The sequence below is a fragment of the Mustelus asterias genome, chromosome 10 (genome assembly GCF_964213995.1).
Source record: "Mustelus asterias chromosome 10, sMusAst1.hap1.1, whole genome shotgun sequence".
NCBI classification, from domain to species: Eukaryota; Metazoa; Chordata; class Chondrichthyes; order Carcharhiniformes; family Triakidae; genus Mustelus; species Mustelus asterias.
The window spans coordinates 125,682,654-125,700,238 of NC_135810.1; the positions used below are offsets into that span (position 1 = coordinate 125,682,654).

Here is a 17,585-nt window from a genome sequence, read left to right on the forward strand (position 1 = left end):
CCTCTCCTTATAACTTAAACCATAAAGTCCCTGCATAGACTCATAGAATCCCTACAATGTAAAAGGAGGCCATTCAGCCCATCAAGTCTGCACTGACAACAATACCACCCAGGCCCTATCCCCGTAACCCCACGTATTTAATCCTCCTGATAATCCCCCTGACACTAAGGGGCAATTTTAGCATGGCCAATCAACCTAACCTGCACATCTTTGGACTGTGCGAGGAAACCGGAGCACCCGGAGGAAACCCACTTAGAACATAGAACATAGAACATAGAACATTACAGCGCAGAACAGGCCCTTCGGCCCACGATGTTGCACCGACCAGTTAAAAAAAAAACTGTGACCCTCCAACCTAAACCAATTTCTTTTCGTCCATGAACCTATCTACGGATCTCTTAAACGCCCCCAAACTAGGCGCATTTACAACTGATGCTGGCAGGGCATTCCAATCCCTCACCACCCTCTGGGTAAAGAACCTACCCCTGACATCGGTTCTATAACTACCCCCCCTCAATTTAAAGCCATGCCCCCTCGTGCTGGATTTCTCCATCAGAGGAAAAAGGCTATCACTATCCACCCTATCTAAACCTCTAATCATCTTATATGTTTCAATAAGATCCCCTCTTAGCCGCCGCCTTTCCAGCGAAAACAATCCCAAATCCCTCAGCCTCTCCTCATAGGATCTCCCCTCCATACCAGGCAACATCCTGGTAAACCTCCTCTGCACCCTCTCCAAAGCCTCCACATCCTTCCTGTAATGTGGGGACCAGAACTGCACACAGTACTCCAAGTGCGGCCGCACCAGAGTTGTGTACAGTTGCAACATAACGCTACGACTCCTAAATTCAATCCCCCTACCAATAAACGCCAAGACACCATATGCCTTCTTAACAACCTTATCTACTTGATTCCCAACTTTCAGGGATCTATGCACACATACACCTAGATCCCTCTGCTCCTCCACACTATTCAAAGTCCTCCCGTTAGCCCTATACTCAACACATCTGTTATTCCTACCAAAGTGAATTACCTCACACTTCTCCGCATTAAACTCCATCCGCCACCTCTCAGCCCAACTTTGCAACCTGTCTAAGTCTTCCTGCAAACTACGACACCCTTCCTCACTGTCTACCACACCACCGACTTTGGTGTCATCAGCAAATTTGCTAATCCACCCAACTATACCCTCATCCAGATCATTAATAAATATTACAAACAGCAGTGGCCCCAAAACAGATCCCTGAGGTACACCACTTGTAACCGCACTCCATGATGAATATTTACTATCAACCACCACCCTCTGTTTCCTATCCGCTAGCCAATTCCTGATCCAATTTCCTAGATCACCCCCAATCCCATACATCTGCATTTTCTGCAGAAGCCTACCATGGTGAACCTTATCAAACGCCTTACTAAAATCCATATATACCACGTCCACTGCCTTGCCCCCATCCACCTCCTTGGTCACTTTGCGTCAGTCTTCATGGTAGAAGACAATAGTAACATTCCAAAAATACTAAATAATGAAGGGGCCAAACAGGGGGATGAAATAAATACAATAACTATCACTAGAGAAAACGTACTAGGGAAACTAATGGGGCTAAAGGTTAATAAGTCCCCTGGGTCTTATGGGTTGCACCCTAGGCTATTGAAGAAAGTAGCTACAGGGATAGTGGAGACACTGGTAATAATCTTCTAAGTATCCTTAAATTCTGGAAAAGTCCCAGAGGATTGGAAAACTGCCGATGGAACACCCTTATTTAAAAAGGGAGGGAAACAAAAACAGGTATCCACATCTGTCACTGGGAAAATGTTAAGAGTAATTATAAAGGATGCAATAAATAGCAGAGCATTTAGAAATACATAATGTAATCTAGCAGAGTCAGCGTGGTTTTGTGAAGGGGAAATCATGCCTGACAAATTCATTAGAATTCTTTGAAATGGTAACGAACAGGATAGATAAAGGGGAACCAGTAGATGCAATATACTGGGGTTTCCAAAAAGCATTCAATAAGATACTGCACAAAAGACAACTTAATAAGATACAAGCCCATGTGCTAGTATATTAGCATGGATAAAGGGTTGGCTAACTAATAGAAGTGTACAGACAACTGAACAACAAGGAACACTACAGGCGGTTACCCGCAGATCCGACCAAAGAACACACCGGTCAACTCAGCACTCTGATCAAGACTTTTGATCCGGACCTTCAGATCACCCTCCATGCTCTCATCCCACGTACTCCCCGCGTTGGAGATCTCTACTGCCTCCCAAAGATACACAAGGCAAACACACCCGGCCGTCCCATCGTATCAGGCAATGGGACCCTGTGCGAGAACCTCTCCGGCTATGTTGAGGGCATCCTGAAACCCATTGTACAAAGAACCCCCCGCTTTTGTCGCGACACTACAGACTTCCGACAGAAACGCAGCACATATGGAGCAGTTGAACCAGGAGCACTCCTCGTCACAATGGATGTCTCGACACTCTACACCAGCATCCCCCACGATGATGGCATTGCTGCAACTGCCTCAGTACTCAACGCCGACAACTGCCAGTTTCCAGATGCAATTTTACAACTCATCTGCTTCATCCTGGACCACAATGTCTTCACCTTCAACAACCAGTTCTTCATCCAGACACACAGAACAGCCATGGGGACCAAATTCGCACCTCAATATGCCAACATCTTCATGCACAGGTTCGAACAAGACTTCTTCACCGCACAGGACCTTCAACCGATGCTATACACTAGATACATCGATGACATTTTCTTCCTTGTAGGCAGCAGCCAGAGAGCAGGGGGGGAATGGCCAGGGAGGAGGGGAGGAATGGCCAGGGAGCAGGAGGGAATGGCCAGGGAGCAGGGGGGGAATGGCCAGGGAGCAGGGGGGGAATGGCCAAGGAGTAGGGGGGGAATGGCCAGGGAGCAGGGGAGGAATGGCCAGGGAGTAGGGGGGGAATGGCCAGGGAGCAGGGGGGGAATGGCCAGGGAGCAGGGGGGGAATGGCCAGGGAGCAGGGGGGGAATGGCCAGGGAGCAGGGGGGGAATGGCCAGGGAGCAGGGGGGGAATGGCCAGGGAGCAGGAGGGAATGGCCAGGGTGCAGGGGGGGAATGGTCAGGGAGCAGGGGGGGAATGGTCAGGGAGCAGGGGGGGAATGGTCAGGGAGCAGGGGGGGAATGGCCAGGGAGCAGGGGGGGAATGGCCAGGGAGCAGGGGGGGAATGGCCAGGGAGCAGGGGGGGAATGGCCAGGGAGCAGGGGGGAATGGCCAGGGAGCAGGGGGGGAATGGTCAGGGAGCAGGGGGGGAATGGTCAGGGAGCAGGGGGGGAATGGCCAGGGAGCAGGGGGGGAATGGCCAGGGAGTAGGGGGGGAATGGCCAGGGTTCAGGGGAGAATGAGATGCGAGTGTGTCTATGTGTGAGAAAGAGAATGAGGGAGGGACAAAAAAGTATATTTGGGTTTGTATGTGTATGAGAGTGGAAGGGAATGAGTGAGAGAGAGTGGAGAGTGTGAGTGCAGGGTCCCCAGTAGGTCACCTTACATTAAGCGAATGTGAGCAGAAGAAGCAGTATTACTCCTCCCATTAAAAATAACAAAAAGGTAAAATTTAAGCACTTGGCTGAAAACGTGAACTTTTAAATTAGAATAAATGTATCCTCATAAAACAAAGAAAATATTTTAATTCACTTGTTTTTGTATGTTTGTACCTATTGCACAAAACAATCCTTTTTTGTAGTTTAACTCTTCCAACACAATGAGAATGTTTCTCAGAGATTCCGGCAGTACTCCTGGGAGGCCAAAAGGGCAGAAAAGTTTGGGAAATTCTGCCTCAATCAATCAGGTTTAAACTTCAAGTACATTCCCAGCAGTGTCGCTTCGCCTTTCTATTTCTGACCTCATCCCATATGGCCTCAATTAATGCTTCATTCAGTCTGTATCATCCCTCCTGTATTCAATGTTCTGACCGATGAAACCAAGCATGCCGAATGCCTTCTTCACCACTCTGTCCACCTGTGACTCCACTTTCAAGGAGCTATGGAATTGTTTTTTTACCAATAACGCTAAAACCCGCCTTTTTTATCCCCCTCCCTATCCTGCCTGAAAACTCTCTAAGAAGTCTCACAACACCAGGTTAAAGTCCAACAGGTTTATTTGGTAGCAAATACCATAAGTTTTCGGAGCGCTGCTCCTTCGTCAGATGGAGTGGTCTCTGTTCTCCAACAGTGCACAGACACAGAAATCAAGTTACAGAATACTAATTACAATGCAAATCTCTACAGCCAGCCAGTCACGGGCATTCAGCCTTGGATCTTCAGGTAAGCGTTCTCCAAGGCGGCCTTCACGACACACGACAGCGCAGAGTCGCTGAGCAGAAACTGATAGCCAGGTTCCGCACACATGAGGACGGCCTAAACCGGGATGTTGGATTTATGTCACATTATCAGTAACCCCCACAGCTTGCCCCTGGTCTTGCATAATCTCACCAGCTGTTCTGTCTGGAGACAATACACATCTCTTTAACCTGTGTTTAATGTTCCCTCCAACCACATTATCTGTACCTTTTAAGACCTGGCTGGCTGTAGAGATTTGCATTCTAATTAGTATTCTGTAACTTGATTTCTGTGTCTGTGCACTGTTGGAGAACAGAGACCACTCCATCTGACGAAGGAGCAGCAAGCTCCGAAAGCTTATGGTATTTGCTACCAAATAAACCTGTTGGACTTTAACCTGGTGTTGTGAGACTTCTTACTGTGCTTACCCCAGTCCAACGCCGGCATCTCCACATCATGAAAATTCTCTATCCAGGGATATTGAGCTGCTATTTTTGCCCCCTCCGAAGCCAGCTTTCTGTTAGAGTGATGATATCATGAGTCATAGAGTCATAGAGGTTTACAGCATGGAAACAGGTCCTTCGGTCCAACTTGTCCATGCCGCCCTTTTTTTTTTAAATCCCTAAGCTAATGCCAATTGCCCGCATTTGGCCCATATCCCTCTATACCCATCGTACCCATGTAACTATCTAAATGCTCTTTAAAAGACAAAATTGTACCCACCTCTACTACTACCTCTGGCAGCTTGCTCCAGACACTCACCACCCTCTGTGTGAAAAAAATGCCCCTCTGGACAGTTTTGTATCTCTCCCCTCTCACCTTAAACCTATACCCTCTAGTTTTAGACTCCCCTACCTTTGGGAAAAGATATTGACTATCTAGCTGATTTCTGCCCCTCATTATTTTATAGACCTCTATAAGATCCCCCCTCAGCCTCCTATGCTCCAGAGAAAAAAGTCCCTATCCAGCTTCTCCTTATAACGCAATCCATCAAGTCCCAGTAGCATCCTAGTAAATCTTTTCTGCACTCTTTCTAGTTTAATAATATCCTTTCTATAATAGGGTGACCAGAATTGCACACAGTATTCCAAGTGTGGCCTTACTAATGTCTTGTACAACTTCAACAAGACATTCCAACTCCTGTATTCAATGTTCTGACCGATGAAACCAAGCATGCCGAATGCCTTCTTCACCACTCTGTCCACCTGTGACTCCACTTTCAAGGAGCTATGAACCTGTACCCCTAGATCTCTTTGTTCTGTAACTCTCCCCAACGCCCTACCATTAACTGAGTAAGTCCTGCCCTGCTTCAATTCACCAAAATGCATCACCTCGCATTTGTCTAAATTAAACTCCATCTGCCATTTGTCAGCCCACTGGCCCAATTGATCAAGATCCCGCTGCAATTGGAGATAACCTTCTTCACTGTCCACACTAACACATGCTGCCATGTGTCGCTCTGTGCCTCAGCCCATCAGTTTTATTTACTCTGCTCCTTATATTTACAAATACCTGTTAACGCTGCTAAATTCCTGTGCTGTGCACTTTGGAACCTGTGCTGTTCCTGTCTTTCAGAGTCATAGAATCATACAGTGCAGAAGAGGCCCTTCGGCCCATCGAGTCTGACATGTGAGAAAGACCTGACCTACCTACCTAATCCCATTTACCAGCACTTGGCCCATAGCCCTGAATGTTATGACGCGCCAAGTGCTGATCCAGGTACTTTTTAAAGGATGTGAAGCATCCCGCCTCCACCACCCTCCCGGGCAGCGCATTCCAGACCCTCACCACCCTCTGAGTAAAAAGCTTTTTCCTCACATCCCCCCTAAACCTCCCACCCCTCACCTTGAACCGATGTCCCCTCGTGACTGACCCTTTAACTCAGGGGAACAGCTGATCCCTCACTCACTATTTCTCCATCTCCCTGCTCTGAACTTACCCTCCGGCTCCCATTCCCGTGCCGACCTCGTTTAAACCACCTCCCAAATATCCTACAGCAAAAGAGGCCATTTGACCCATTGTGCTTATACTGGCTCTTTGAAACAATGGCGTGATTAGTCTCATTTCCCCCATAGCCCTGCAAATTTCATCCTTTTGTATATTTATCCAATTCATTTTGAGTGTTATTATTGAATCTGCTTCCGCCGCCCTTTCTGGCAGCGCCCTCCCCATCACAACAGCTCACTGTGTGAAAAAAAACATTCTCCTCATCTCCCCCTCTGGTTCTTTTCCCGATTCTCTCCAATCCGTGTCCCTCTGGTTACCCAGCCTTCTACCACCGGAAATACTTTCTCCTCATTTACTCGATTAAAACCCTTTGTCATTTTGATCACCACGGTGAAATCTCTCCATTCTCACCTGTAAACATTCTGCTGACCATTTTGTTTTGTTTTCGAGCTGAACACATGAGGAGTAACCAGGATGGGAAGAGCTCTTGGTGATTGGACAGAAGTTCTGCAATAGTCGCACTCTTGGCAGAAGGTTTCCAGTCTGCATCTTTAAAGATTTCACCTTCATCGATGGAGTCCACGAGCAGCAGAAGATTCTGTGATGGTGGCTGAATGTCCAGTAGAGGCAGGAGGACAGCCCTTTATGAAGCAAAGTGAAATGTATGTCAATCTAACTCAATAGCTTCTCTTTATTACCCTGTCAGCAATGGACTTCCATAATATTTCCTCCCCCACTTGTACTGCACCCCACAATATACCATCACCTCACAAAGCACTTGATGCAGAGACAAGAAAAACATGGATGGAGACAGAAATCAGAAGTGTGACTGAAGACTAAACAAATGGGTTTTGGACAGGGACCTCTGGTGGGTGGGAGGAAGGCAGCGGTGGAGATACATGGCAGAACAGAGTGACAGAAATGGAAAGCATAGACAGCATGTGGAGGGTAATATGGACAGTTGGGAATTATAGAGACAGAACCATATAATCCTTACAGGGCAAAAAGAGGCCTTTCGGCCCATCGAGTCTGCACTGGGGTGGGACGGGGTCGGACCCGCGAGGGATTACAAAGCAGGATGAGAGGTTTACAATCAAGAAGTTGCTGAACTGGTCAGTGAGCAGAGGAGGCAATGAGTGCCAGGCACCCAGGTTCAATTCCAGCCTCAGGTCCCACCCACCTGCCAAACTAGTTTAAACTCTCCCGAGGTTCAGCAAAAGGCGACTAAAATAGAATCAAAAGAGCTAAGATGAACTATGAAAGGAAACTAGCAGAAAAGATAAACAGAGATACCAAGAGCTTCAGTAAGTATATAAAGAGGAAGAGAATGGTCCTTTGGAGGATGAAGTTTGACGTCGGTGGTGGGCAAGTTATTGGAAGGTGTGATAAGAGATAGGATCTACAAATATTTGGATAGACAGGGACTTATTAGGGAGAGTCAACATGGCTTTGTGCGTGGTAGGTCATGTTTGACCAATCGATTAGAGTTTTTCGAGGAGGTTACCAGGAAAGTGGATGAAGGGAAGGCGGTGGATGTTGTCTACCTGGATTTCAGCAAGGCCTTTGACAAGGTCCCTCATGGGAGGTTAGTTAGGAAGGTTCAGTCGCTGGGTATACATGGGGAGGTAGTAAATTGGATAAGACACTGGCTCAATGGAAGAAGCCAGAGAGTGGTTGTGGAGGATTGCTTCTCTGAGTGGAGGCCTGTGACTAGTGGTGTGCCGCAGGGATCGGTGTTGGGTCCATTGTTGTTTGTCATCCATATCAATGATCTGGATGACAATGTGGTCAATTGGATCAGCAAGTTTGCTGATGATACAAAGATTGGAAGTGTAGTGGACAGTGTGGAAGGTTTTCAAAGCTTGCAGAGGGATTTGGACCAACTAGAAAAATGGGCTGAAAAATGGCAAATGGAATTTAACGCAGACAAGTGTGAGATATTGCACTTTGGAAGGACAAACCAAAGTAGAACGTACAGGGTAAATGGTAGGACTCTGAAGAGTGCAGTTGATCAGAGGGATCTGGGAATACAGGTACAGAATTCCCTAAAAGTGACGTCACAGGTGGATAGGGTCGTAAAGAGTGCCTTTGGTACATTGGCCTTTATAAATCGGAGTATCGAGTATAAAAGTTGGAGTGTTATGGTAAGGTTATATAAGGCAATGGTGAGGCCGAATTTGGAGTATTGTGTACAGTTTTGGTCACCTAGTTACAGGAAGGATGTAAATAAGATTGAAAGAGTGCAGAGAAGGTTCACAAGGATGTTGCCGGGACTTGAGAAGCTGAGTTACAGAGAGAGATTGAATAGGTTGGGACTTTATTCCCTGGAGCGTAGAAGATTGAGGGGAGATTTGATAGAGGTGTATAAGATTTTGATGGGTATAGATAGAGTGAATGCAAGCAGGCTTTTTCCGCTGAGGCTAGGGGAGAAAAAAACCAGAGGGCATGGGTTAAGGGTGAAAGGAGAAAAGTTTAAAGGGAATATTAGGGGGGGCTTCTTCACGCAGAGAGTGGTGGGAGTGTGGAATGAGCTGCCGGATAAAGTGGTAAATGCGGGGTCACTTTTAACATTTAAGAAAAACTTGGACGGGTTCATGGATGAGAGGGGTGTGGAGGGATATGGTCCAAGTGCAGGTCAGTGGGACTAGGCATAAAATGGTTCGGCACAGACAAGAAGGGCCAAAAGGCCTGTTTCTGAGCTGTAATTTTCTATGGTTCTATGGTTCTATCTATGGTGGGGTATTAATGGTGAACACAGAGATGGCGGAGGAACAAAACCAATATTTTGCCTCTGTCTTCAGAGTGGAGAATAATGAAGATTTTCCACAAACTCTAGTTAATGCAGAGGAACTTGGTGCAATAACCATCATTAGGGAGAGGGTATTGAATACACTAATGGGATTAAAGGCAGATAAGTCTCCGAGACCTGATGGCCCTGCACCCTCGGGTATTAAAGGATGTGGCTTTATTAGTGGATGCATTGGTTGTGGATGTTTCAGAATTCCTTGGATTCTGGTAAGATCCCGGTGGATTGGAAACATGCTAATGTGACGCCCTTATCCAAAAAGGGAGAGAGGCAAAAAGTAGGAAACTATAGGCCGGTTAGCTTAACCTCTATGGTGGGGAAGTTTCTGGAATCAATCATTAAGGAGGAGATGACTGAACATTTGGAAAGACAAAGCTCAATCCACCATCGTCAGCACGGTTTTATGAAGGGAAAGTCATGCTTGACAAACCTGCTCGAGTTCTTTGAGGACATAATCAGCAAGGTGGATAGTGGGGCACCTGAGGATGTGGTTTATCTAGACTTCCAGAAGGTGTTTGACAAGGTGCCACATAAAAAACTGATCCAGAAGGTGAGATCGCAGGGGATTGGGGGTAGAGTACTGGATTGGATTGAGGATTGGCTGACTGATAGAAAGCAGAGGGTCGGGATAAATGGGTCCTTCTCTGGCTGGCGAAATGTAACTAGCGGAGCGTCACAGGGGTCAGTCCTCAGACCTCAACTGTTTACAATCTATATAAATGATCTACAAGCAAGGACAGAGTATAACACAGCAAAATTTGCAGATGATACTAAAATAGGTGGGAAAGCAGGCAGTGAAGAGGATATAAAGATTCTACAGACAGATATAGATAGGCTGGGAGAATGGGCCAAAATTTGGCAGATGGAGTTTAATGTGGATAAGTGTGAGGTTATCCATTTTGGCAGAAAATATAGAAAGGCAATTTATTACCTAAATGGAAAGCAGATTCAAAATGTGTCCAGGCAGAGGGATCTGGGTGTCTATGTTCTGGGCAGAGGGATCTGGGTGTCCTTGTTCTGGGCAGAGGGATCTGGGTGTCTGTGTTGATGAATCGCAGAAAGTCGGTATGCAGGTGCAGCATGTAATAAAAAAGGCAAATGGGATGTTGGCATTCATTGCAAAGGGACTGGAGTATAAAAGTAGAGAAGTGTTGTTGCAATTGTACAGGGTGTTGGTGAGACCACATCTGGAATATTGTGTCCAGTTTTGGTCTCCTCATTTCAGGAAGGATGTGGTGGCATTGGAGGCAGTTCAGAGGAGATTCACCAGATTGATTCCGGGGATGAGGGGGTTGATGTATGAGGAGGGATTAAACAGTTTGGGTTTATACTCGCTGGAGTTTAGAGGGATGAGAGGGGATCTGATCGAGGTATTAAAATTTTCAAAGGGATTGATAAAGTACATAGAACATAGAACAGTACAGCACAGAACAGGCCCTTCGGCCCACGATGTTGTGCCGAGCTTTATCTGAATCCAAGATCAAGCTATCCCACTCCCTATCATCCTGCTGTGCTCCATGTGCCTATCCAATAACCGCTTAAATGTTCCTAAAGTGTCTGACTCCACTATCACTGCAGGCAGTCCATTCCACACCCCAACCACTCTCTGCGTAAAGAACCTACCTCTGATATCCTTCCTATATCTCCCACCACGAACCCTATAGTTATGCCTCCTTGTAATAGCTCCATCCACCCGAGGAAATAGTCTTTGAACGTTCACTCTATCTATCCCCTTCATCATTTTATAAACCTCTATCAAGTCTCCCCTCAGCCTCCTCCGCTCCAGAGAGAACAGCCCTAGCTCCCTCAACCTTTCCTCATAAGACCTACCCTCCAAACCAGGCAGCATCCTGGTAAATCTCCTCTGCACTCTTTCCAGCGCTTCCACATCCTTCTTATAGTGAGGTGACCAGAACTGCACACAATATTCCAAATGTGGTCTCACCAAGGTCCTGTACAGTTGCAGCATAACCCCACGGCTCTTAAACTCCAACCCCCTGTTAATAAAAGCTAACACACTATAGGCCTTCTTCACAGCTCTATCCACTTGAGTGGCAACCTTCAGAGATCTGTGGATATGGACCCCAAGATCTCTCTGTTCCTCCACAGTCTTCAGAACCCTACCTTTGACCCTGTAATCCACATTTAAATTAGTCCTACCAAAATGAATCACCTCACATTTATCAGGGTTAAACTCCATCTGCCATTTTTCAGCCCAGCTTTGCATCCTATCTATGTCTCTTTGCAGCCAACAATAGCCCTCCAGCTCATCCACTATTCCACCAATCTTGGTGTCATCAGCAAATTTACTGATCCACCCTTCACCCCCCTCCTCTAAGTCATTAATAAAAATGACAAATCGCAGAGGACCAAGCACTGATCCCTGTGGCACTCCGCTAGCAACCTGCCTCCAGTCCGAGAATTTTCCATCCACCACCACCCTCTGTCTTCGATCAGAAAGCCAGTTACCTATCCAATCAGCCAACTTTCCCTCTATCCCACACCTCCTTACTTTCATCATAAGCCGACCATGGGGGACCTTATCAAACGCCTTACTAAAATCCATGTATATGACATCAACTGCCCTACCTTCATCAACACACTTAGTTACCTCCTCAAAAAATTCTATCAAATTTGTGAGGCACGACTTGCCCTTCACGAATCCGTGCTGACTATCCCGGATTAATCCGCATCTTTCTAAATGGTCATAAATCCCATCCATAAGGACTTTTCCATCAACTTACCAACCACCGAAGTAAGACTAACTGGCCTATAATTACCAGGGTCATTTCTATTCCCTTTCTTCAACAGAGGAACAACATTCGCCACTCTCCAGTCCTCTGGCACCATCCCCGTGGACAGTGAGGACCCAAAGGTCAAAGCCAAAGGCTCTGCAATCTCATCCCTTGCCTCCCAAAGAATCCTAGGATATATTTAATCAGGCCCAGGGGACTTATCGACCTTCAGTACTAGTTTACAGCGAGTACATCCTCCCTCCGAACATCTACTTCCTCCAGCCTATTAGCCTGTAACATCTTCTCTTCCTCAAAAACATGGCCCCTCTCCTTGGTGAACACTGAAGAAAAGTATTCATTCATCACCTCGCCTATCTCTACTGACTCCATACACAAGTTCCCACTACTGTCCTTGACCGGCCCTAACCTCACCCTGGTCATTCTTTTATTCCTCACATAAGAGTAAAAAGCCTTGGGGTTTTCCTTGATCCAACCCGCCAAGGACTTCTCATGCCCCCTCCTAGCTCTCCTGAGCCCCTTTTTCAGCTCATTCCTTGCTAACTTGTAACCCTCAATCGAGCCATCTGAACCTTGTTTCCTCATCCCTACATAAGCTTCCCTCTTCCTTTTTACAAGACATTCCACCTCTTTTGTGAACCATGGTTCCCTCACTCAGCCATTTCCTCCCTGCCTGACAGGGACATCCCTATCAAGGACACCCCAGTATTTGTTCCTTGAAAAAGTTCCACTTTTCATTAGTGCCTTTCCCTGGCAGTTTCTGTTCCCATCTTATGCCCCCTAATTCTTGCCTAATCGCATTATAATTACCTCTCCCCCAATTATAAACCTTGCCCTGCCGTATGGCCCTATCCCTCTCCATTGCAATAACAAAAGACACCGAATTGTGGTCACTATCTCCAAAGTGCTCTCCCACAACCAAATCTAACACTTGGCCCGGTTCATTTCCCAGTACCAAATCCAATGTGGCCCCACCTCTTGTCGGCCTATCCACATATTGTGTCAGGAAACCCTCCTGCACACACTGCACAAAAACTGCCCCATCCGAACTATTCGACCTACAAAGGTTCCAATCAATATTTGGAAAGTTAAAGTCCTCCATGACAACTACCCTGTGACCCCCACACCTATCCATAATCTGCTTAGCAATTTCTTCCTCCACATCTCTATTACTATTTGGGGGCCTATAGTAAACTGCTAACAACGTGACCGCTCCTTTCCTATTTCTAACTTCAGCCCATATTACCTCCGTATGCAGATCCCCCTCGAAGTGCCTTTCTGCAGCCGTTAAACTGTCCTTGATTAACAATGCTACTCCTCCACCTCTTTTACCAGCTTCCCTACACTTAGTGAAACATCTATACCCCGGAACGTCCAACAACCATTCCTGTCCTTGTTCTACCCATGTCTCCGTAATGGCCACAACATCGTAGTCCCAAGTAAATGTGGACCAAATGGAAAAGAACAAGTGTTGTCCTCAGGTTAAGATGCTAAATTGGGAAGGCTAACTACAACCAGATTAGGCAGAATCTGGAGGCTGTTGTCTAGAAGAGGCTGTTTGAGGGCAAATCCACATCTGGCACGTGGGAGTCTTTTAAGGAGCAGTTGATCAGAGTGCAGGACAGGCATGTTATTTGGTATTTATATGAATGATTTGGTTGAGAATATAGGAGGCATGGTTAGTAAGTTTGCAGATGACACTAAGATTGGTGGCATAGTGGACAGTGAAGGAAGTTATCTCCAATTGCAACGGGATCTTGATCAATTGGGCCAGTGGGCTGACGAATGGCAGATGGAGTTTAATTTAGTCAAATGCGAGGTGATGCATTTTGGTAGATTGAACCAGGGCAGGACTTACTCAGTTAATGGTAGGGCGTTGTGGAGAGTTACAGACCAAAGAAATCCAGGGGTACATGTTCATAGCTCCTTGAAAGTGGAGTCACAGGTGGACAGAGTGGTGAAGAAGGCATTCGGCATGCTTGGTTTCATCGGTCAGAACATTGAATACAGGAGTTGGAATGTCTTGCTGAAGTTGTACAAGACATTGTTAAGGCCACACTTGGAATACTGTGTGCAATTCTGGTCATCCTATTATAGAAAGGATATTATTAAACTAGAAAGAGTGCAGAAAAGATTTACTAGGATGCTACCGGGACTTGATGGATTGAGTTATATGGAGAGGTTGGATAGACTGGGACTTTTTCTCTGGAGCATAGGAGGCTGAGGGGTGATCTTCTAGAGGTCTATAAAATAATGAGGGGCATAGACAAGGTAGATAGTCGATATCTTTTCCCAAAGGTAGGGGAGTCTAAAACTAGAGGGCATAGGTTTAAGGTGAGAGGGGAGAGATACAAAAGTGTCCAGAGGGGCAATTTTTTCACACAGAGGGTGGTGAGTGTCTGGAACAAGCTGCCAGAGGTAGTAGTAGAGGCGGATACAATTTTGTCTTTTAAAAAGCATTTAGATAGTTACATGGGTACGATGGGTATAGAGGGATATGGGCCAAATGCGGGCAATTGGGATTAGCTTATGGGTTTAAAAAAAAAAGGGCGGCATGGACAAGTTGGGCCGAAGGGCCTGTTTCCATGCTGTAAACCTCTATGACTCGATGTGCCTATGAAAAGGAAGGACAGGCAAGGCAGGATTCAGGAACCGTGGATGACCAGGAAAATTGTGAGTCTAGTCAAAAAGAAAAAGAATGCAAACACGAGGTCTGGGCAACTAAAAACAGATGAAGCATTTGAAGAATGCAGAGAAAGTAGAAAAGAGCTCAAACAGGGAGTTAGGAGGGGAAGAAGGGGGGTCACGAAATGTCCTTGGCAGACAGAATGAAGGAGGATCCCAAGGCATTTTATACATACGTTAGGAACAAGAGGGTAGCTAGAGAAAGAATTGTCCACTTCAGGACAAAGGAGGTGGGTGAGATCCTCAATGAATACTTTGCATCGGTATTCACAAAGGAGAGGGACACGTTGAATGATGGTGTCTCAGAGGGATGTGGAAACCCTCTCGAGCAAGTCATCATTACGAGGGAGGAAGTAATATGTGAATTAAAAAGCATTAAGGTAGACAAACCCCCAGGGCCAGATGGCATCTATCCCAGATTACTGAGGGAGACGAGAGAGGAAATTGCTGGGCCTCGAACAGAAATCTTTGTTGGTCACAGGTGACGTACCAGAGGATTGGAGGATAGCCAATGTTGTCCCGTTATTTAAGAAGGGTAGCAAGGATAACCCGGGTAATCATAGGTTAGTGAGCTAGACGTCAGTGATAGTGAAATTGTTGGAGAAGATTCTTAGGGATAGGATCTATACACATTTGGAACTGAATGGTCTTATTAGCGACAGACAGCATGGCTTTGTACAAGGGAGGTCATGTCTCACTAATTTGATTGAGTTTTTTGAGGAGGTGACAAAAATGATTGACGAGGGAAGGGCCGTGGATGTTGTCTACATGGACTCTAGTAAAGCATTTGACAAGGTCCCTCATGGCAGGCTTTGGCAAAAGGTTAAATTACACAGGATCAAGGGTGAACTAGCTAGATGGATTCAGAACTGGCTTGGCCATAGAAGACAGAGGGTAGAGGTGGAAGGGTAGTTTACTGAATGGAGGTCTGTGACTAGTGGTGTTCCGCAGGGATCAGTTCTGGGACTTCTGCTGTTTGTAACATATATTGGAAGAAAACGTAGCTGGTCTGATTCGCAAGTTTGTGGATCATACTAAGAATGCTTGAGTCGCGGATAGTGATGAAGATTGTTAGAGAATATAGCAGGATATAAATAGGCTGGAAAATTGGGTGGAGAAATGGCGGATGGAATTTAATCTGGACAAATGCGACGTGATGCATTTTGGTAGATCCAATTCAAGTGGGAGCTATAAAATAAATGGCAGAACCATCAGGAGCGCAGACACACAGAGAGATCTGGGAGTACAGGTCCACAGATCCTTAAAAGTGGCAGCACAGGGGGGAAAGATGGTGAAGAAAGCATATGGCACGCTTGTTTTCATCGGCCAGGTCAACGAGTATAAAGGTTGGCAAATTATGTTACAGTTGTATAAAACGTTGGTGAGGCCACATTTGGAATACTGCGTCCAATTCTGGTCGTCACACTAACAGAAGGACATGGAGGCTTTGGAGAGAGTACAGAAAAGGTTTACCAGGATGTTGCCTGGTATGGAGGGTATTAGCTATGAGGAGAGATTGAATAAACTGGGATTGTTCTCCCTGGAAAGATGAGGTTGAGGGGGCGACCTAATAGAGGTTTATAAAATTATGAGGGGTATGGATAAGGTGAACAGTTGGAAGCTTTTTCCCAGGGATGAAATGTTAATTACAAGGGGGCACAAGTTCAAGATAAGGGGGTAAAGGTTCAGTGGAGATGTGCGGGGGAAATTTTCACACAGAGGGTGATGGGGCCTGGAATGCACTGCCAAGTGAGGTGGTTGAGGCGGATACATTAGTGACACTTAAGACTTATCTGGATAGACACAGGAACAGGCGGGGAATAGAGAGATACAGGCGGTTCGTCTAGATAGGACAATGTGATTAGCACAGGTTTGGAGGGCCGAAGGGCCTGTTCCTGTGCTGTACTATTCTTTGTTCTTGTTCCTAATGTTTCCTCTTATGGGGCAATCTAGAACAAGAAAAGAGAGTATAGGGAATTAGGGAGACAGCTGAGAAGGAGGAAAGCAAAGGTTGTAATCTCAGGATTGCTGCCTGTGCCACGGGAAGGTGAGGGCAGGAATGGAGTGAGGTTGAGGATGAATGTGTGGCTGAGGGACTGGTGCAGGGGGCAGGGATTCAGGTTCCTGGACCATTGGGACCTCTTTAGGGGCAGGTGTGACCTGTACACAAAAAACGGGTGGCATTTGAATCCCAGGGGGACCAATATCCTGGCGGGAAGGTTGGCTCAGGCTACTGGGGAGAGTTTAAACTAGATAGGTTGGGGGGAGGGGATCGAGACGAGGTGACTGGGAGCGAGGAAGTTAGCTCGCAAACAGAGAAGGGTTATAGACGGTGCAAGAGGGAGGATGGACGGGGGACAGAGAAGGGGAGAACTCAGACCAAAGGATTGAGATGTGTTTACTTTAATGCCAGGAGTATAGTGAATAAAGGGGATGAGCTCAGAGCGTGGATCATTGCCTGGAAGTGTGATGTGGTGGCCATTACGGAGACTTGGATGTCTCAGGGACAGGACTGGATACGCCAGGTGCCGGGATTCAGATGTTTCAGGAAGGACAGGGAGGGAGGCAAGAGAGGGGGTGGAGTGGCACTGCTGATCAGGGATTGTGTCACAGCTGTAGAGAAGGTGTATGCTGTGGAGGGATTGTCTACAGAGTCTCTGTGGGTGGAAGTTCGGAGTGGGAAGGGGTCGATCACTTTGCTGGGAGTTTTCTAGAGGCCGCCCAATAGTGACAGGGAGGTGGAGGAGCAGATAGGGAAACAGATCCTGGAGAGTTGCAATAATAGCAGAGTTGTTGTGATGGGAGACTTTAATTTCCAAAACATAGATTGGAATATCCCATGGGTAAGAGGATTGGATGGGGAGGAGTTCATTAGGTGTGTTCAGGAGGGTTTCCTGACACAGCATGTGGACAAGCCTACAAGAGGAGAGGCTTGATCTGATACTGACCAATGAGCCTGGACAGGTGTCAGATCTCTCAGTGGGAGAGCATCTTGGGGATAGCGATCATAACTCTAACTCCTTTATGCTTGCGTTGGAAAAAGAGAGGATCGGGC

General features: G+C 46.5%; 2 protein-coding genes across 2 annotated transcripts in view; both read right to left on the reverse strand.

Moving 5' to 3' along the window:
- LOC144499965 (interleukin-1 receptor type 2-like) overlaps window positions 1-17,585 on the reverse strand; it is a 1,647,203-nt gene that overhangs the window by 1,603,745 nt on the left and 25,873 nt on the right. The gene's annotated exons all lie outside the window — the stretch shown is intronic.
- Window positions 1-17,585, reverse strand: part of LOC144499954 (uncharacterized) — a 63,830-nt gene that overhangs the window by 24,265 nt on the left and 21,980 nt on the right. The window contains exon 3 of the mRNA XM_078222677.1: window positions 6,698-6,927. Coding sequence (XP_078078803.1) covers window positions 6,698-6,927 — 230 coding nt within the window. The remainder of the gene's footprint in view (window positions 1-6,697; window positions 6,928-17,585) is intronic.